This window comes from Vanessa cardui, chromosome 27, assembly GCF_905220365.1.
Source record: "Vanessa cardui chromosome 27, ilVanCard2.1, whole genome shotgun sequence".
In the NCBI taxonomy this organism is placed as follows: Eukaryota; Metazoa; Arthropoda; class Insecta; order Lepidoptera; family Nymphalidae; genus Vanessa; species Vanessa cardui.
Window position 1 is genome coordinate 2516597 of NC_061149.1, and position 23033 is coordinate 2539629.

General features: G+C 34.5%; 1 protein-coding gene across 2 annotated transcripts in view; it reads left to right on the plus strand.

The window, feature by feature from the left end:
* The first annotated feature begins 38 nt into the window (after positions 1-38).
* Positions 39-23033, plus strand: part of LOC124541249 (WD repeat-containing protein 7) — a 172208-nt gene continuing 149213 nt past the window's right edge. Inside the window, exons 1-22 of one of the 2 annotated variants that reach the window (XM_047119135.1) lie at positions 39-216; positions 394-632; positions 998-1111; positions 1868-2011; positions 2277-2342; positions 2595-2757; positions 2832-2964; positions 3396-3422; positions 4970-5060; positions 5673-5820; positions 6208-6309; positions 6891-7031; positions 7777-7855; positions 8559-8700; positions 10336-10393; positions 11336-11497; positions 12285-12405; positions 12785-12948; positions 13815-13909; positions 14618-14702; positions 15858-15926; positions 16974-17066. In XM_047119135.1, the coding sequence (XP_046975091.1) occupies positions 399-632; positions 998-1111; positions 1868-2011; positions 2277-2342; positions 2595-2757; positions 2832-2964; positions 3396-3422; positions 4970-5060; positions 5673-5820; positions 6208-6309; positions 6891-7031; positions 7777-7855; positions 8559-8700; positions 10336-10393; positions 11336-11497; positions 12285-12405; positions 12785-12948; positions 13815-13909; positions 14618-14702; positions 15858-15926; positions 16974-17066 (2431 nt within the window). In that variant the 5' untranslated portion in view covers positions 39-216; positions 394-398. Of the gene's footprint in view, positions 217-393; positions 633-997; positions 1112-1867; positions 2012-2276; positions 2343-2594; positions 2758-2831; positions 2965-3395; positions 3423-4969; positions 5061-5672; positions 5821-6207; positions 6310-6890; positions 7032-7776; positions 7856-8558; positions 8701-10335; positions 10394-11335; positions 11498-12284; positions 12406-12784; positions 12949-13814; positions 13910-14617; positions 14703-15857; positions 15927-16973; positions 17067-23033 lie in introns of those variants that run through there. The other variant, XM_047119134.1, reaches the window with a different exon arrangement.

A 23033-nucleotide genomic window follows, 5' to 3' on the forward strand; every position in this document is an offset into this window, starting at 1 on the left:
AAAAACATAAGTTTACTATTTAATTTGACAGTTGACAAATGACAGATGGTGACAATCAGCTGTCTTAAATTCATTGATTATTTTTTTCATATTGCGTTAAAAATATTGAAAAAAACTCTAAATTTTTCGCAGTCCGATACCGTCAACCCATCCTTATGGGCAGTATCTGACTGGTCAGTTTATTCGTTTTCATTCCTTGCCCCTAACAGGATTCTGGTAAGAATAATATGAACATGTCCTTGCATTAAAATAATGTCTTATTTCTTATCTTTTATAAAGCAAACAAAACATTTTCACGCTTAATTATAGTCTGGCACTTCATTATTTAATAATTTCCTTGTTAATAGAGGCTGCTATTTAAATTTATTCATGTTATTAACTGTTTAATTTCAGTCAAAATGCCTGGTACAAATCTTATAGTGCCTGTGGTGCTGTGGGGTAAACATGCACCTACCCACTGTATATCGTCGGTGTATTTATCGAGAGACCAGAAAACTTTAGTAACGGGTTGTTACGATGGTCAAATATGTATATGGCAAGTAGAACCGGAGACATTGAAGATGACTCCTCGTTGCCTCCTTGTGGGTCACACTGCTCCAGTGACATGTTTGTCTAGAGCTTCTATTATCCAGGTATTTACAAATCTTACTATTTATAATTCTGTTACTTAATTTTATCACAAAATAAATTTACTTAATTTAATTTATAAAGTAATTCATTACTAATAGTAATAGGTCCTAAGGCATTTAGATTCTATATTATTAATATGTCATTTTTGAAATGACAATATTCAAATATTTCAATTATATAATCTTTCTTTTTTAATATAATTCTTAAGTAATATAAGGAAACAGTGAATATAAAATATATATATTATAATATACCTTGCTAAGTAATCTTTAATTAAGAGGGATGTTACATTTATTTTACATATTTTAATGGTTTTTGTTTTTAATAAATGTTGCCATAAAAACTAATGAGTAATTAATTTTTCTAGGATAACAACTTCATAGTAAGCTCTTCGGAAGCTGGTGAGATGTGTACATGGGATCTTGTGGATGGGAAATGCAGGGAGAGTGTCAAGTTGACACAAGTACACACAAACATTCAGGTATTGATGTCACATAAATTGAAATCCAAAGAAAATATTTAAATTTTTTATTAAACAAATCCCGGCAAAGGTACCATTATGCAATGGCATTTTTAATGCTCTGAGGTCCTGGGTTCAATTCCTGGCTGAGTCGATGTAGATTATCATTAGTTGTCAATATTGTCTTTTGTCTGGGTGTTTGTGGTACCACCGTTACTTCTGATTTTCCATAACACAAGTGCTTTAGCTACTTACATTGGAATCAGAGTAATGTATGTGATGTTGTGTTATATTTATTTATTCACACTATTAAGCAGAAACTTGGTGGATACATGCACGTCATTTTTGATACTTGCTGTGCAGATATTTTCTCTATGATATTATGACCTTTGTGATATGATATATATGATATATGCATATTAACTGCCCCCCCCCAAATTAAAACTGGAACAGTAGTACTACTATAGTCCATTCCAATGACAAAAGGAAACATTCAAAACACATCATATTTTTCAATATCACAAGTGTTTTGTTGACAATTCTGCTATATGATTAACTACAAACAGTTCTTGATTAATATACCTTCATTTGTAATACAACAGCATTTCACTAAACTACATAAATCCACTTTAATTTCACTTCCAAAGTAACGAAAACAGTTTTGCCAACATTCAAGACGCCATTTTTCGATAATCGATTGACTGATTTATGATTATAACTATTGTTAGGTTGTATAATATCTGATGTAACTAGTAACACATTAACCGATTTTCCAAGGCTTACCACATGTGCAACAGTGAAGATCTCCGTCTATTCTGCAATGGCTACTACGCAGAGATATTGATTATGGATCCGTTCTCTCTCGAGATCCTGTTCTCTTTGAGTTCAAAAATGAACCCCGATTGGATATCTGCTTTACATGTGAGTTATATATGTATATTATTTTATTAATTCTTTTAATATTCTTTATCTATTAGATGTAATTTATCTATTTTAAATAAACATTTACCTTTTATATTTTTAATCTACATATATATGAATGACAATCTGACATTTAATTAAAATAAAACATGAATGCCAGAATGATGACAGCATTGATCTTATTTATTGGAAAAAAAAAAATTCCCAATTATTTTATTTTTAAAATTATCGACCGATGTTTATTTTCAATTTAATTTTTTTTCAGGTACTACGTCCATCATCGAGAAAAGACGACGTCGTTCTTGCCATTTCTATCACCGGAACCGTAAAGGTATTATTATTATTACATTATGTTTGTATTATAATTTCTATTCCAATCCAAGGAATTAAGATAAACAAGCTCAAAATTAAAAAGGAGCCTATGTACTTCCCTGGGAATCAAACCATCTCCTTACCACATATAATATAGTAACAGAGGGTAACAGACAAAGTTATATTTGCATTGATGATATTAGTATAGAAATATCGAATAAATAATTGGGTACTCCAAACTTTGTTAGATATATTATTTCTTGTTTTGTAGGTATGGTCGTTGCTCGGTCACGAAAACAAACAGTCAGAACCGATATACGAGAATGAATCCAAACAAATTCGCTGTCTGAACGCACTTTCTCTCAACTGTTGCGCGTACAATCAGCGTACGGTGCTCATTGTATGCGCAAAATACTGTCAGATATATGACGCTGGTAAGTAATTATAATGTTTATAACTGGAGGACTGCTTTAACGAAATATGTATTAAATGTTTTTCACATATATAGGCGATTTCTCCGTTCTCTGCTCGATACAAGCGCCATCCGGTGAACGATGGATGTCAGGAGACTTTTTGGCCCCAGACAGGGTCCTTGTGTGGTCCACAGAAGGAAAGGGTTACCTTTATAAGTTGCCCGCCAAGTAAGTGATTGAAATTACTCTGTAAACATTTCAAAATAACATCACATTACATTTAAGGTTCATTTACAAAATTAAATTTATGAAATTTTTCATATGATTTGTACAATCGAAAGCTCATGACAAATCTAAATCTTAGAATTTCAATTCGAACACAAATTTACTAATTACTTTAAAGCATTAGACTATCATCAGAGCACAACGCCTCACTCGTTTCGTTAAATCACTGTTTTAATATAAAATTGTTTGAATTTTACTATTAAAGATAGCTTAATTAAATTATTGAATGACTATTACAAGTAAAACTAAGTAATAACTTTTAAATAATCTTGAATTGACAAGATATTGCCCAATAGTAATATACATGTCATACCCTACTTGCATTTAAGCTAAGTAGGTTAATAAGCTTGCTAAATATGTGATTTCTTTTATAGCAAACTCCGCGGAAAAGCTATCAGTAGGTCAGCACCGTTTGTTTTTTGTAAATGTATTTATTACTAGTAGTTTAATTTTGTTTGCTCATTATGTTTCTGTGAAGTTTGATCCTGAAAGTGCAGTTTTTATTTTAGTTTCTAGATGTATTGTTGAGAGCAGGATTTTAGGATTAGTGACGTCATTGGTATTGCGATGTTTCGTTGTAAGGTTTTGATATGTTGCATAGAATGAGCTAAGTTTTTGGAAAATTTGTTGGTGATAGTGCTGATTATAGACCCGTATACAAAATACTACAGACATATACTAATTGAATCTACCGAGTTATCATAGATCCTAAAATAGTATTTTAGCGTCTAGCATCTAATATAGACTATGGGACTCGACAAAGACAAATTTACTTTTTACTAATTTGTTATATTAGAATAAAGTAGTTTCTTTTGTTTCATCGAATTACCTTCTTAAGGCTGCATCATCTCTGAAACAGAAGATGCAGCGCATTTTGAAAAAGGTTTAGTAAATAAATAGGTCACATAAGTAGTTGCGACTTTGCAGTTCACCAGCTTTTAATTTAGACGTTTGAGATGAGTAGTTAAAATATGATGTTCTAGTACATTATTCAAAAAAGGAACATCATCAATTATTGAAGTAGTTTAAATTGTAGATTAGGTTAGATCGAGTAGATCAGTAAACAAAGATCACGTGGTTGATAAGTATTATCAGTTTCCATGAAGGAAAGTATTGAAAGGAAATTTGCATGTGTCGGATATTTCCTAGTAAACATAGATTAACTAAAACGCACTAGTACAACAAAGTGAAATAAGCTCCCAAATAATCCCTTGTGAGGGAAATTGAGGGAGCTTTTGGCCATCGTCCTGTAACTATGTGTTTAATAGGTTGGTTTGAATAATAAGATTTATTGTTTTGTGTTACTGATAAGGGATCAGACAAATGGATAAACGGGTCAGCTGGTGGTTTATAATCGCCAGCATTATTATTATTATTAACTATTTCTTACATCGCAAAATCTTAGTCAATCTTGGGAATTAAGATGTCCCTTGTATGGTCTTCTAATCGAATAGAGCAACACTAGATACTGCTATTTGATAGAATATGTGATGACATAGCGACTCAGACGGGACGGCTAAGCCTAGTAAAGGGTCGTAAATATTGAAACCTAGAAGTCTTAGCTTATTTTATACAATTTTTGTTAGTGTTAATTTAGTTTCTAGATAGTGTACTTGTTTCGTTGCGTATAGCACATCATAATATCCATTATTTTTATGTTTTTCGTTAACAATTTACACATACACAAATTTTAAAAGCTGATACTCCAAAAATGGTTGATCCGAACACCCTGTATAAAGTAACGCGTCACATTTTTGTTTGATTACAGTCGTTGGTGTGTTTTGTTTTGTAATCTTCAAGTTGAGCTGCCTTTGCTTGAAAATTTTAATGTTTTCCAAATGCAAGTTGATATCTTGTAAATGCTAACCCCAATTCAATCCTTAAATAATATTTGTCCGTACCATCGATTTGTAGATAAGTAATGGTAAGTACCTTAATATTATTGCAGTTCCGTACCTGATCACAAAGGCTTCCACGGTCCATCCGTGGACCATGACAGTCCTGTGCTGTTCAGTATTTTGGCGCATCCTGATAATAAGGTAAGTGTTAAGTATTATACCAAGCCTTAAATCAACTTCATAACAATTGTTTCAATGATATTTGTACACACTTTTGGTCCTAGCAACATTAAATCCAGTATATAACTAACTGCTTTATTTGTCTATTGACTAGATATAAAGTCACAGATTTTGAGGTTCTAGGCTGAAACCCCAGGTTAGCCCGATATAAAGTTATGGGATTCCACTATACCAAAAGTTTTCAGTAACTACTGAGGAGTCTAGAAATTGGTAGTGTGTTCCATCTCTTAGAAAGCATGTAAAACCTTCGTGAGTGTCAGATTTTCCGTTTCATTGGATAATAAGAGTGCAGGAATATAGAGTGCATTTTTGTTTACGCATGCACTTTTGCACTCTACTTTGTCCGGCGTATATGCCTTTAGTTGACTGGTCTCCACTGACATTGGCCGTCGCGACTAAAATGGGTCAGGACGACTTAATCACGGTCATCATTTGTTTTTGTACATTATCAACAATCAAACCAGTATCTAAAACCTTATTTAAACTTTCATCAATAGAAACAATTTCCAGTATAGAGAGCTAATAAGTTTGCTAAGTTCGATTTACAAGGGTGTATGTTTTTTCAATTTTCAGTTGCTATCCTGTCCGCCCGCAATGCGTTTTGTGCTGACGTCTGTGGGTGGTAAGCAAAGAAGGCTGCTGCTCCGAGGAGATTCAGCTGGTGTCGTCTCCCTGTGGAATGTAGATGATGCAGCACAACCACAGCCTGGAAACTTGTCATGTAAGTATTGGTAGCTTTTTATTGTTTACTGGTAACAAATAGTAAAATAGAACAGTTAAATAAAATAACACATTCAACAAATTAGAAGTAGGAAGCAATACCACATCACAACATCACATACAATACTCTGATCCTAATATATGCTAAAGCACTTCTGTTATGGAAAATCAGAAGTAACGACGGTACCACAAAACCCAAACCAATCAAGACAACAAAGAAAACTAATGAACTTTTTCTACACTAACTCGCCGGGAATCGAACCCGGAACTTAGGAGCACATACTTATAGGTTGTCAAATAATAATAAATATTAATAAGGACAATGTTTGGCGTATATTCTCCATGCCTATAATTACTTTGCGTACGTAATTAAAATCGATGTTCACAGCTCACGCGCCCATCGTGCTGACGAGTTTGGAAATGGCGTGGGCGGAAATGAACCCCAGTCCAGTTGGAATATTGGATCAGTTCAGCCATCCTGAAGAACCAGGTAGGATTTGGCAATTAATTGTATTTATTTTGTTACTACAATAGTGTATGTGTCTTTATTGTAGTTTACTTCAACGCGAAGTACGAGGGTACTCATTACCATACGATTTATATGTGTTTATGTTGTTCGTCATGTGATAGGCAAAAAAGTAGCCTGTATTCTTCCTTGGATTTCAAATTCGCTTTGATAGTGTAAGAGCGACAGACAAACAGACAGACAGAGTCACTTTATATATTTTTTTTGTTTTTATTTTAAACCATTTTTCAAAAGTTTACAAACAATAATACACTCCAAAAATAACAGGGATTTGTCCTTAGGTGAGAATACAGTTCTAGTACAAAATCCAGTACATACAAATTTTTAACAATCATTCCGATTCAATAATTATAAATATAGTGGTATGATATAATATTGGTTTAATAAAATTGGTGGTATTTGAACCGCATCTGGGAACCAACTACTCATATGTATATTCTACCGCCAAACACCAACGCCTAGTATTGTTACTTTAGTAATTTAAGTCATTTGAAACTTGCTCAAATTCTGGCATTTTGGGTTAAATATTATTATTATATTTGCAGAAATAAAATTGACAGCCTCGATATATCTGTTGGCCGCCAACCGTTTGGTGGTTGGCCGAGACGATGGTTCCATCGTCATCGTGAACGCAACCCATACGGTTCAACTGCAACTGTTACATGGAAACCATCAGCAGTTGGATGGTAAGTAATACCAAGTATAGAAGAACAGAACCAGTAGGGTTGGATACCCAATGATTGTGTTCGTCGGAATATTATTTTAACTAACTAACTAAATACATGACATATCCGTTTTTAAGCCATATACGGTAGAAAGTACATTATCCGAATTAATTCGAACCGAGGTTTTTCGGATAATCGGACATTATTACCAGTCGTAATAAAGAAAAACAAACTGTCACATATAGAATCTAATACTTGTTACAACAAAACGAAACAAAAATTACTTGAATTTTTTTTTATATTGAGCATAAGGCCAATTCGGATAACTGGTGATTCGGTTACTGGGTATTCGGATAATCGGCGTTTTACTGTTACTAATGGGGGAAGTATTGGGATTTTTAGGCGACAGAACCACGTTTCTTTTTAACGGTTTGATTTGGAGTTTGAATTCAAAACTTCAGGATCTTTGGCCCTATTGACTAGACCGATGAGGCAGTTAGACAAATATTAATATACTATATTGTAATTTCGCTAAGACTAAAAATGGGTGCGAAATATTACCTGAAATGGTTTGATGTGAAACTGGTTTTAGATTTCATGTTTTACTGATAATTAAAAACTTGATTTAATGCTTAGCCCTTGAATTATTATCAGGATAGAAGAACAGTGTTAGTTTACAGGATAGTTTATAGTCATAGTTGTTGTCTATTGGATCAATCAAAACTTGTTTAAGCAACTTATAAAAATTGTTTTTTTTTGGATTCAGACTGGCCTCCCCACCAACTCCTTCTGGGTCACATCGGTAGAGTTAACTGCCTTTTATATCCCCATCATGTACATCACAGGTAAGTGTAAGATTAAGTACATATATAGGGAGTTTATGTATAAACCGTTGTTTCTGATAAATAATTTTGTTAGTTGTTATGCCTGACAGTGGTGTTGCTTTCTTTTGTAGACAAACACACGTGTAATCTAATATGTCCAACTCATTGGATTAGTTTATCTTGAAAAAGATCGTTGTGTGCAAAATCTTTTAAAACATTTTTTAACTTTGCCGTTTCGTAAATTCATATCGTTTCTAAAAAATACATTGGTAAAAAAGGCATATTATTCGATACAAGATTTTGTAGATGATACAAAATTCTGGAATTAATACTTGTGGACTTCCAGGCAAGATACGTTACATACATACATTGTATTTGACTAATATTACTGTATTTTTTAAATGTTGAAAAAGAGTAACTACTGAGTTTATTGCCGGTTCTTCTCGGTAGAATCTACTTTCCGAACCGGTGGTAGAACTTAATTATTAAATGACGATTGTGTGACAAAAGTGCTCGTAAAAGACCACTTGAAGAAAGTTTATTTTGATTTTGATTTGAATAAGATATCAAAGCTTTTTCAGATTTGTAACAATAAATCGGTCAAATTATAGTCCCTTTTGCCCATACACATGATTAAGCGCTACAAGTATCATCCTTACTAAATATACCGTAATGTCTGTAACTAAATTATGAATTTTAATCGTTTTCATAACTTTGCCATTAGATACGACAAATCTCACCTCGTGTCCGGCGGTATCGATTTCGCGGTGTGCCTCTGGGACTTGTTCAGCGGAGCGCTACTGCATCGCTTCTGCGTACACGCGGGGGAGATCACTCAACTGATTGTACCGCCACAGAATTGCAGCGTTAGTTGTTATTAAGGATATTTTGTTGTTTATGTGTTTCAATCAGCAAAGCGTTTTAGGTTAACTAGTATTCGATGAGTGGTCTAAATTTGACCGTATTCTTTATTGAAAATTTAAGAATGTACATAATAGCGTGTTTCGGAAATATTTATTGTTTTCTATTACATTTTTTTCACTGGTAACATTTTAGCTTGAGCATAGCTGTTAAAAAATAAAGAATTGGTTGACAAATAGACGAGAAAAGGTACTGTTTGTCTTCGACTATTCATGTATTCATGCTAGCTTCAAATGGGTAAAGGAGGTCATGGTCGCTCTTTTTCGGAGCTATGGACCTTATTTTAACGTATTAAAAATATGCTTTCTGCTTGTGTTGGATTTGCAGTCCATATGGTTATAAGAATGGGGGAATATAGACTGCACCTTTGTTTGTGCCTAAATTTGTGCACTGTGTAATATGTGGCCGCCGACAATGAAATCGGTGATGATGTCAACATCATCATCATAACTATGTTTATCTTATTTCATAATATATCAATGTATTCAAGTTTGTGTTCTCCAAATAGACCAATTTATGGCACTTTTTCCTGTAAGTAAACAGCTATTTCTTGGACGGCAACGATAATAGCAAATCTATATACAGTGTAAACTCCATGTAACGTCACTCGATTTAACGGCAAACTCTCTAAAGCGTCGAAATCAATTGGTTTTAGTTGGTTTAGCTTGTATTCTATACAATGATACACTCTACATAACATCACACCCACTCTCAATAACGACAAAAATTGAGAAATAAAAATTAAGTTTTTTTCCTTTTAAGTTGCTAAAATTAGAAAAAACTGCGCATCTGTGTACGTTCTTTTGTCGCTTTATTATTCTAGCCCTCAATAAACTCGAATGTCGGCACCACGCATTAGGAACTTTCTAAGAAATTCGTTAATTTGTTTACAAATTGGGATTGCTTGCACGTGTAGACTGTGACCATGCCTAATAAGTATGAGTCATGGATTACAACGTTATCATATGTATTCTACGATTGATGAGGTGGAAACAGAACTTGAGTTTGATAGCGACGACGACCTTCCATTAACTGAGTGGATTCAGCAGGTCAACATGGCAGGAAATACGGTAAATTTTCAAACCTACATCGAAGTAGACAACTGCCTGTTTACAACGGCTTCACTCACATACATAGAAATTTTGGATTCAGTGAGAAAAAACAGAGGTTCAAGAATAAAGAGATGAAGAAGATGAGACGGATGAGCTTGAGCCTCCGCCAAGCGTTAAAGAAGTTCTGAAAGCAGCTAAATTATTGGAAAATTACTTCCTTTATATAAGATATAAATAAAAAAATTAAAAATATACAACAAAATTGGTCGTGCAGCAAAAGGCGTCAGACAAAAATAACAGAGTATACGCAATAGCGTTCAAATAAGATATATATATTTTTTGTACATAACTACTAACAATAGACTAAAATAAACTTTATTTTCGAATTCTGATTTTTCTTCTCTTCATTTAACGACCACTCTTTATAACGCCATAAAATGCACAGTCCCTTCAGTGTCGTTATATAGAGTTTACACTGTAATTATGTAACTTTACTTCAATAATTCTGCCTTATGTTTTAACTTATAGCCGAGAATTCAAAAGTGCATCTGCTCCGTGGCCTCCGATCACAGCGTGACATTATTGAGTGAGTATAAATATGTAATAATATTATAATTAACTAATTACTGGTTATTAAAAATATATTATCTGTTATAGAATAGTTTCACTAGACTTTTTTGTCCAGGGTGGTATAATTAGTCAATTAATTTCTGCAAATGGATAAAAGATCTTTCCTCAGCAGTTAGTTTTTTACAGACGGTTCATTTAATTAATTCGACTCGAACGGTGGACGGAAACATCGTGTAGTAGTTTCCCTTCGGTAGTTTTAATGATAATCTATGGCTGATTTTTTGTATGGTATTTCTACCAATCTGCATTGGAGTAGCATGGACCAAGCACTAAAACTTAGTCCATTTTGAGTCGTAGGGATCTGTGCCCGTCTGGGCTTGCATAACCCTCTTTATTTTACCAGCTGATTCAAACTCAAACTCAAATAACTTTATTCAATATAGAAGCATTACACTTTCTTATTGATGGTCAATTGAAACACTACCACCGGTTCGGAAAAGAAAATACCCTGACCTGAGAAGAACCGGCGAAAGAAACTCAGCGGGTTTTATTTTTATTTTTTTTTTCTCATATATTATTTAAACAATTTAATATGAGATGAAATAGCCAGGAGGCGATCGTTTCATTCCCAAGGTGTGCTATCGATCATAGAAGTGCGCTTCATTATCAATCAAGGAAACATATAAGGAGTGCTCTTAGAGAGAGTTTGAGCGATTTCAGCCACCAGGGATAATCTTAGTTCCCATTGTTGGTGAAACTTTGGCGATGTAAGGAATGGTTAATATTTCTCACAGCGTTAATATCTATATGCGGTGGTTACCACATACCATCAGGTGGCTTATTCTCGAGTCCGCTAATCTATTATAGATGAATAAAGAGCCATATGCAGTATGGACAGTACATAACAGGCTTATAAATATAATATTACCTTGTAATAAAAACTCGTTCGTATCCGAAGGTTTGTCGGAGCGTAAGTGCGTGACGCTGGCGTCACGTCACCTGTTTCCGGTGGTCACCATCAAGTGGCGGCCGGCGGACGATTTCATGGTGGTCGGTTGCAGTGACGGTACCGTCTACGTGTGGCAGATGGAGACTGGACACTTGGACAGGGTTCTTCATGGTGAGAGAAGTTGTCTTAAATATAATTTGACCGATTAAACTAGTTATTCTTAATACTACTCTTTAGAAATAAATGACAATATTTTATCATTCTCGTTGGAATCCGATAAAGCTCATTAACTTTCTGACTTTAGGCATTTTTTACCAAAAATATGAAAACCCTAGTCTTTTACAACGAACATGACCATTTGGAATCATAAAGGCATACTCGTTCATTGTTTCCGTGACCAGTAGATCCGTGACCCAGTGATACTTTTCAAATCCATCCTGCCGATTTGATTACGCGACTGCGCCGTGGTAGAGACTAGTAACCTGTGATAAAGTGGACCGTCTTATATACGTATTATATACGCCTGGAAGCGCATTGGTGAGGTCAATTGGGGGTGAAGTGTTTTGCTAAGGGAACGCGGCTACCATCCTCACTTTCTCGTGTTCTGACTTGGTTAATCGCCTTTTATGCCCTACGAGAAGATTTGGGATAGTCCCATTATAATTCGTAAGTCAATGGAGCTGAATGAGTTTGACGACCTCCATGGTCGATTGGTGTGTACACCGGTATTCATGGGTATGCCACTCGGAGGTCCCGGGTTCGATTCCCGGTTGAGTCAATGTAGATTACCAAAAGTTTTCTATGTTGTCTTGCGTCTGGGTGTTTGTGTTAACGTCGTTACTTCTGATTTCCATAACACAAGTGCTTCAGCTACTTACTATGATCAGAGTAATGTATGTGATGTTGAAAAAAAAAAAATTGAATGTATACTTTTGGTAATGGAGGATGTTGTTCACAGGTATGATAGCGGAGGAAGTGTTGTCTGCGTGCGATGAGACCCTCGCCGATGAGTTAGGAGGTGCCATGACGTCTGGAACTGATCTTCAGGGATTGGCCAATCCGGCTGTCCACTTCTTTAGGTATGATTTGAAACTTTTTCAATTCTAACATCTAAGTGCATATTTTTTGTATATTATCATTTTAGTAAGTGGTCATGTTTTCGGTAGATATAATGCAATTATTTGATGTATAAAACTATTGTTATATTTTAAAAAAAGTCGCCAATATTTAACACACATACGAATAAAAACTTACATACACCTACGTGCGACCATACGCCCACTTAACCATACGAATGCATACACTCACACAAATACATACACTGATATTACACACACATATGTACAGAGAGATGTAGATCTAGGGTTGCCAGAAGCTACGAAGCCAAGTTTTACTTGTCTTTTTGTGTAACTGTCTCGTGCGGATGAGCGAGTGACGTCAGAGCGTGTTGGCCCACAGGGGGCTGCGGCACCGCAACCTGACGGCCATGCGCGCGGCGACCCAGCGCGGGCTGGCGGCGCTGGCGGCGGCCGAGCGCGGGCCGGGCGCGGGCCCGCTGGCCGAGCCCGCGCGCGCCCGCCGCGCCCCGCTCACCGTGCAGGGCTTCCGCTCCAACCCCGCCGGTACGCGCCCCCTGACATTGACGACAATATACTCATCTTGAAACTAAGTCAACCAATTAGCGCTCGTTGTTTTGAATTTAGCCCCTGACATTGACGACAATATACTCATCTTGAAACTAAGTTAACCAATTACCACTCGTTGTATTCTTCCGCTCCAACCCCGCAGGTACGCGCGCGCTCGCGTCGACGACATATATACTCATCTTGAAACTAAGTTAACCGATAACCACTCGTTGTATTGTGATTAAATAATTACAAACGACGTATCATAATAAAAATATGGCGCGTAATTTACAGAAATTACTAAATTATACAGGGTTATTGGTAACTCGACGTATATCCGTTAGGAGGTGATAGGGGCGACTATTTGCAATAATTTTAACCCCCATATGCATAATCCAAAAGTGACCCATTTTTGAGTTATCATGTTTTTTAGCTTTTTTTCAAAATTTGTCAAAAATGCAACTTCAAACATTTATTTTAAAAAAAGTATCAATTAAAATCTATTTTTTTTCTTTCGTTTTTTAAAAACGATTAAACACTGGATATTTGTCAATATTTAAACAATAATTATCGGTCCAAATTTCAAAAAATGAATTTTTTTTCAATTATTTTTAGATTATTTCTCCTCAAAAAAGAAGGAAATTTCTTCGTGAGGAATAACCCTGTATATCGAAATTAAAATGTCCCTATATTTGAGTTTGTTCTAACAGGTTTACAATTAGATTACAAAGCCAGGTTAAATAAATACAATTTCAATAATTTATAGTCAGTTAAGAAATTTTACTTTAATGAGGATCTCAAAACTTCAGTATATCACGATATCCATAATTTAATATATGTTTTTATTTTTTCTCGTGCTTTAGATCCAGAAAGTCACATCCTATTCTTCGACATTGAGGGCTTGATCGTGGAACTGTTGAGCGAGGAGTACTCCGCCATGAGTCCAGCTAGTCTTGAGGTATGTTTGGATCAAAACATTTAATATATAAAATAAAATATAACGCACTATATCGCAGGAATGATTGCCCCAAAAAAAAAGTACAAATACATTTTATATAGAGAATTCTATGAGCTTCAATTTTTGTCCGAAGTAATCTTGGGATAAAACTTACCGTTTCCCTGAAAATCGCGACAGACAAGGATTTTCGACCTTTACCTCAAATAAAAAAAAAAGCACCGGAATGATTCGGAACTTCTAAATATTAATTTTAATTATGTTTTTAAAAGTGAAAGCATTTTCAGCTTGTTGTGAATTTATGTATAGTACGACACAACTTAGATGTAGCATCGGCAAAATTCGTAAAACCGATCACGTCCGAATTAAATACGCTATCCCAAATTATCAATATTTATTTTTGATGTGAATATGACTTTACACAAACGTAATAGCTTGTAGTATCATATGACCTAATATATTCGTCAATTTGACACGTCAATTTAGATGCACTTGCTTTCTCGGGTTGAACTGATGCGAGCATCCATAGCGACGAATATCGTCGAATGGCGCGATAGGGAGCTATTTCTATTGGTTGTGTAATTCGGCAGTAATCGGTCTTATTGGATTTGCCGATGCTGTATCTAAGTTGTGTCGTACTATATATAACATTACTCCTCCTTTTCAGTCTAATTTAACAGGACTATATGTAATGATTGTATCGTTGTTCAGGCCGCCGGTCTCATCACGAGCGAGTACATGAAAGTGGCCGCACTCACTCAGTCGGCGAGTCCGGATGCCGCTAAGAGGATATCCGGTGAGATATAATAAAATAAAATAAAAATAAAATAAAATAAAATTAGCCTTTATTGCTATAAACCCCCAAAACATAACTTTACCATAACTTAATCTAATTATATCTAAACGTTTATTATATATGTAATTATTCTAAGTTAACGGCGTTCGGGTGATTATTTTCTGCAACAGCTTGTCTTTTGACATAGGCCTCCTCCAAAGATTTCCACTTTTCTCTGATATCCGGTGAGATATATTCTTACACAAATATGTAAACTGTCAGTTCATAGTTGAAATTGTAGAAATCGTTAAGGAAAAAGCGTAATACTCAGATGATGTTTCCCTCTCTTTCTTATTCTATCTCTCTCTCTTTTTTCGATATGGTTTTATTGGAACTTATTTTAAGTTATTGTTTTGATTCACTTGAGATGGTCACTTTGTTTCATTGTTTCTGTTAATACATAATATGTATATTGTATAAGTAATCATGTGTATACATGATATAATAATCATATGTATATATACTAACATGACCTTGTATGTTTAAATGTTGAAAAACAGTAGCTATTGAGTTTGTTGCCGGTTCTTCTCGGTAGAATCCGTATTTCAAACCGGTGACTGCTTTAAAGTTGTTAAATGAAGATTCATAGGTGCTTGTAAAAGCCTACTTGAATTAAGTATATTTTAATTGGAATATATAACGAAATCAACTTTGATATTATATTGACGACCTCCGTGGTCGAGTGGTGTGTACACCGGTTTTCATGGGTACGCCACTCTGAGGTCCCGGGTTCGATTCCCGGCCGAGTCGATGTAGATTATCATTAGTTTTCTATGTTGTCTTGGGTCTGGGTGTTTGTGGTACCGTCGTTACTTCTGATTTCCATAACACAAGTGCTTCAGCTACTTACATTGGGATCAGAGTAATGTATGTGATGTTGTCTCATGTTTATTTATTATTTGTTTATTTATATAAATAGATGTCCAATGTTATATTTTTTTTAGATTATATTAGGAAGGTTTTTGTAGAAGTAACTTTTTTTCAGAATGAAAAATATTAAATATTAATTAAAATAACAATATATGTCATCAACCGAATAATTGTATGCCTTGGCCAATTAAAAAAATAAGTTTTTCTTATGATAATTTGTTTTACATGCTAACATTGAACGGATAGATTTCTTTGGTCGCGTCAAAGACAAGGCAGGTGATATGGAACGCCTGTTGAAAGAGAAGGACAAACATGGTTTGTATGTTTCTGTTAAAAAATAACAATTGTCAAAAATATCTTGGTGTTCGAATGTTTGAATGTGGAGTCGAGATGGCCCAGTGGTTAGAACGCGTGCATCTTAACCGATGATTGCGGGTTCAAACCCAGGCAAGCACCGCTGATTCATGTGCTTAATGTGTATTCCACCAACCCGCATTGGAACAGAGTGGTGGAATATGTTCCACACCTTCTCCTTAAAGGAAGGCCTTTAGCCCAGCAGTGGGAATTTACAGGCTGTTGTTGTTGTTGTTTTTCGAATGTTATATAATAGAAAACAAAACAATGTTATGATTGTTGATTGGGTACAAAACATTTCTTGGGTATTTGAGTATTAGTTGAGAAATTCTTAATACCAGGATGGAGTTTGGAAGTTAACATCTAGTGATTTGGACAGCACATAAATCAGTCGCTTAAGGCTGAATTATTTTATGTCAGATTTGCTTTACATTATTGGATTATGAATATGGATGAATGAATTGTGCACTTGGGTTTGTGCACATTTTTTACCTATATTATGAATATTAGCGAATCAAGCGACGTTTGAGAAAATATATGTATAGTACGACACAAATTAGATGTAGCATCGGTAAATGCAATGGAATGAAATTAAAATCGATTACTGCCGATTTACACAACCAATAGAAACAGCTCCCTATCGCGCCATTCGACGCTATTCGTCGCTATAGATTCACGCGTCAGAGAAAGCAAGTGCATGTAAATCGAAGCGTCAAATTGACGAATATATTAGGTCATGTGATATTACAAGTTATTACGTTTGTGCAAAGATCATATTCGAATGAGAAATAAATATTGATAATTTGGGATAGCGTACTCAATTCGGATGTGATCGGTTTTACGAATTTTGCTGATGCTACATCTAAGTTGCATCGTACTATACTTATTTAGCCATGATATATAAGGATACCCTCTACACTTACGTCACAAAATATCCCTTTTACAAATTTTACAAACCTACGAAAGAGTTTATCTTCTATATTTTTGTAATCGCAATTAATTTCTCAGGTATACTGGCAAAGATGAAGGAGGGCGCTGAAACGATGCAGACGAAGTTGCAGGCAAAGGCAGAGCAGCTAAAGGGACAGGTCGACAGCAAAGGTAGGTGCTAACAATAAGCTACATCACATCCTACCAATTTATGATGATAGTACTTTCGACATTTGACGGATGAAAGATAGGTTTTCAGAGTTGAATATATATAGTTTATGTATCATTTAGGTTCACTTATACATACAGGTGCAAGAGCAAGATAGAGATATGATCTAAAAAAAAAAAAATAGTCGGGTCGAAAATATACAAAAAAACAGGCACTGCTGTTGAGGGATTATCCCTTTATGTTTAAGGCATATTATTAATCGAATACTCAACAGATTTGGTGAATAATACGGTTTTTATTTTCAATCCACTTAAAACAATTCTACAAGATATCACAGTTGTATTCTATTCGATTTAAAACTAGCAAATTTTTATCTGTCAACGCCATCTAGCGGTGTTAACGTGAATTACGACTTATGTTTAGATTTGTTTCGAATATAATTATATAGATGGCGCTAGTTTACTATTCTTGCAACGATATTTGCTTTTGATAAACGGTTAACTATTAGAAATATTCTATATTATTATTATTTACGGTATATTATTTATGGTACACCACGATTTTCTTTATGATGTAAATAACTATGAATGGTCGTATGTTTATGTGTTGGTCAGTTTTAAATTACGACAATTGAAAGCACCCATCCTATTAATGTATAGTACGACACAAATTAGATGTAGCATCGGAAAATGCAATAAAATGAAATAAAACCAATTACTGCCGATTTACACGACCAATACAAATAGCTTCCTATCACGCCATTCGACGCTATCCGTCGCTATAGATTCTCGCGTCAGTTCAAACCGAGAGCAAATGCATGTAAATCGATGTGTCAAATTGAGGAATATATTAGGTCATATGATATTGCAATTTATTACGTTTGTGCAATAATCATATTCGCATAAGAAATAAGTATTGCTAATTTGGGATGGCGTACTTAATTCGGATGTGATCGGTTTTACGAATTTGGCCGATGTTACATCTAAGTTGTGTCGTATTATATAGTTTTTTTTGTCAGCATACTTTCTGAGTTCTATTAATGAAACCTATTAGAATCTAGTATAATCCAGTAAATGATTCGGAATAGAGCTCTGTGTAGGCCCGTCTGGGTATATACCACCCATGTATAGGATATACCCAAACAGCAATATTGAGTACTTTTCTGATCAGGTTTGAAGGGTCAGTCAGTGTTACTACAGGCACAAAGGAATCTTAAATGTAAGGAATGGTTAACATTTCTTACAGCTTCAATGCCTTTGAGCAGTGGTGACCACTTACACCATCGCAAATTTGTCTATCTGCCTATTATAAAGAAAAATATTTTTTTTTTCTTAAAGTCTTATTAATTATTTATTTCAATAAGTCAATGGTATTTTTTTAAATGTCCATGTAGGTTTTACTACTGGGCACTGGCCAAAAGCCAGTATGTCATATGAAGGAGCAAGTTTGAAAAAATAATAATAAATTGATTTAATTATAATTCATGTTAATGTACGTGCGCCTTGAAGTGTATACACAGACAGATACACAATGAGTTCTTAATTATTAGGTTGGTATATTTAGTGTCCAAGGCGATCTACATTCGTTGGTAATTTGTTCAATTGATCTGAAAACACACGGGGTGTTATAACGTCGAACATTAATACGAAATTATACATATAACAAACTGTTGCTGTAACGTTCTAAGTCCACAGAGATAGATTTGCTTATGTATGTGTGTGTGTATATGTATATTACACAACTATATTATGTTTAGCAAAGATGATCAAATTCATTAATATTCTGATGGTGGATGGATGGATTTAACACTTTATGATATATTTTCCATTTATCTTAAGTCGTAGACATTGACGCATCAACGCATATAATAAAATTGCAGTGTCTGTTTGTAATATAAAAATAGCTCATTTATACTCAATGCATATGTATGTATACACGGTACATAAACCAAAATAACATTTTTTACAATTTTCGTCTGTCTGTCTGTTTGTTTGTTCCGGCTTATCTCTGGAACGGCTGGACCAATTTGACTGGGCGCTGTCTGCCACTGCTAGGTAGGCGATGTTATAAGGAGTAACTTGGGCTACTTTTCAACCGACTTCAAAAAGGAGGAGGTTATCAATTCGTCTGTATTTTTTTTTTTTTTTATTTTTTTTTTTTTTGTTACCTCATAACTTTTTACTGGGTGGACCGATTTTGATAATTTTTTTTTGTTTGAAAGGTAGTGCTACCCGTGGGGACCCATTTTTTTTTTTTCCGATGATGGTATCCGTATGAAAACGACACCGGCTCCAAATAAAACAATAACTATAACTACGTTATATAATCGTAAATCGACTTTTAAGTAGTCTAATATTTTTCATTTCATTTTACCTAGGAGGACTCTCAAAAATATGTTAAATATGCAATTATTTTCATTACTTTTTAGTACATTTTTATTTGTTTCAAAATAGTGTTTTGTTTGAAGTCGGTTTTTCTTTTTGTTAAAATTTTATTTATCGTACGAAATCGCGAGCGAAGCTAGTTAATAAATGATATAGTGTTGCTGTTTGGCAATGGAATAGGTAAGGCTACCTACCCAGACAGGCTTGCACAAAACCCTACCACGATACTATATTAATACGCCATACGCAATACTTACCCGTATGTTTTAAAATAATAAGCCTACGCCCTCACCAAGGTAGTCCAGATTCAAGTAAACAAGCTTCCACGTACACTGGCAAGCTTAAATGATCTCTAAGACATTGTCGATAAGGTTTATAATACTTTATCGTATATATGTATGTATTAGGCGTATATGACTTTCGACATTTCTATAGAACGGTTTCCTTTGTCTTTTGACTGATGAAATATATGAAATTGTTATATATATGTATTTGTTTTGATAGAACATTAAAATTTGCGAAAAGAGTTACTTGGTTGGTAGGGCTTTGTGCAAGCCCGTCTGGGTAGGTACCACCCACTCATCAGTTATTCTACCGCCAAATAATAGTACTCAGTATTGTTGTGTTCCGGTTTTAAGGGTAAGTGAGCCAGTGTAACTACAGGCACAAGGGACGTAACATCTTAGTTTCCAAGGTTGGTGGCGCATTGATGATGTAAGGAATAGTTAATATTTCTTACAGCGTCATCGTCTATAGGTAATGGTGACCACTTACTATCAGGTGGCCCATATGCTCGTCCACCAATCTATACCATAAAAAAAAACAGTCGAAGTAGTTAAATAGACGAAATCTCAGTATAAGGTTTGTTCATCTATAATTATTCTTCAAATCGAAAAGTGCAAAAAAAGGTTAATATGCATTGTTTTCCTCTTCTTAATAGTTTCTTGCCGGTTCTTCCCGGTAGAATCTACTTTCCGAACAGTGGTAGCTTCACTTAATTGTAAAATGACGATTCAAAAGTGCTTGTGAAAGCCTACTTGAATAAAGTTTATTTTGATTTCATTTGAATAAAGCTACCTATATAATTAACTATCTATATACTAGTATTCGCTCGCGCCTTCACTCGTATTTTAGGGTATCGGTTGTCATGTGTCAAATGCAGCCTATGGCTATACCTTTCTTGGAGTTCAAGTTTGCTTCATAACAAATTTCATCAAATTCAGTTCAGCGGTTTGGTTGCGAAAGAGTGACAGACAGACAGAGTTACTTTCACGTTTATAATATTAATATAGATTTTTATAGATAGACAGATAGATTATTATAGATAATACTAATATAGATTACCGCCTAACAGCAGTAGTCAGTATTGTTGTGTTCCGGTTTGAAGAATGAGTGAGCCAGTGCACACAGGCACAAGAGACATAACATCTCAGTTCCGAAGGTTGTAAGGAATCTTTAATATTAGGCTATTTGACAATGCGAAAAATAAATTGTAAATTATTGTAATCAGTGTATATTATGAGTTTAAAAATGGTTATTTACTAACGACTCCAAATATAGCAATAATTATAACTACATTATATAATCGTAAATCGACTTTTAAGTAGTCTAATATTTTTCATTTCATTTTACCTAGGAGGACTCTCAAAAATATGTTAAATATGCAATTATTTTTATTACTTTTTAGTGCATTTTAATTTGTTTTAAAATACTGTTTTGTTTGAAGTCGGTTTTTCTTTTTGTTAAAATTTTATTTATTTTTTGATTTTAAGTGAAGCTGATGTAGACTAACATTTTTTTCTTAATATGGATAGATTAAGCGTGCCGTTTATATGAATCAGAAACTACTTCAGGGACAATTTCAAAAGAAACTTTCGAATAAAGCAAAAATAGACTTTCGAAAATGCGGCTTTAATACGTCAAGCGGCATAAACTACTAGGTACCACCCTCGAATGAGCTGTAATCGACCTCAGTAAAAAAACTTTGCAAAAGAGCTATTCGTATGCTATGTCGTACATCATATGACATCACATCATATACACAAAATTTGATTAAAGACAGAAAGTAATTCTGCCCCAAATCGCACCCTAACTGTAAGCCGTTTAGGAGTTCCGTCAATACATAGTATAAAACAAAGTCGCTTTCTATGTCCCTATATCTTTAAAACTACGCAACGGATTTTGATGCGGTTTTTTTAATAGATAGTGTAATTCAAGGGGAAGGTTTGTGTATATAATAAATGAACAATATAGTAAAGAAACACTGACAATTTTAGAAGTTTGCAATGTGATGTCGTAAATAAACAAATTCTTTAGTATATTTAGTATCAGTATTGCACCCGTGAGAAGTCGGGGCGGGTCGCTAGTTGATTATAATATTCGATTATGACAATTACATGAACATAACCACGTTCCGGAAGGTGATTCAAATATCCAAGTAACCCATAAATAATAGATTCGACCGAGTATTGCTAACGTGCTCCTCAGAATCGTTCCGTTCCCTCCCGTTCCCTTAATTTATCATGGATCCTGTGCTCAGAACCTTACCAAACTTTCACCAAACTACTCTTAAAGTATATCCTTTATAATAAAAAAAAGAATCATCAAAATTGGTTAACGTGATTTTGAGTTATTCACCTATTTGTCGCGCATATACATAATGCAAATTTAAGACTTATATCGTTTTCATACGGATATATAATGTCTATACCTTTTTTATGGTATAGGTTGGCGGACGAGCGTATGTGTCACCTGATCGTAAGTGGTCATCATCACTCATAGACAATAAAGCTGTAAGAAATATTAACTATTCCTTACATCGTCAATGCGCCACCAACCTTCGGAACTAAGATGTTATGTTCCTTGTGCCTGTAGTTACACTGGTTCACTCAACCTTCAAACCGGAACACAACAATACTGAGTACTGTTATTTGGCGGTAGAATAACTGATGAGTGGGTGGTACCTACCCAGACGGGCTGGCACAAAGCCCTACCACCAAGTAAAAGACACCAAGTAAGCTGACAAATAGAGAAGGAAAAGGTAGAGACAGTTTGTATGTTGACTATATAAATATATAAAGATAATAAGCCCAGGGATAAGCCCAGGGAAGACCCAGCTTCAGGTAAACAGGAACATCAAATAACTTACAATATTTTATATATTTATTTTTACAATTTTCGTTACAATCATCCATTATCTTCCGTATTTGAACCCAGATTAACAATTCCCATGTCCAATTCAATAATATTCTATTTCTACTTTTATTTATGAAAATGTCAAACCAAAAAGTATTCATTACATTTATATAATTCTGTGACTGAATGTAACACAACAGCTAGAAGTTATACAACCTTTAATGATTATTTACAAATACTATATTTAACATACTTTATAGGCTTACAATAGTATATAGTTTGTTTCGCTTGGATGCTGAAAGTTGTATGTCACTGTATATATGTGTATCGCTATGTCACATAGCCGTTATGGATAGGCCATACGACCATTTATAGTTATTTACATCATAAAAAAATAATGGTGTACCATAATGGAGTAAAAAGTAAATAATAATAATTTATACATTTAAT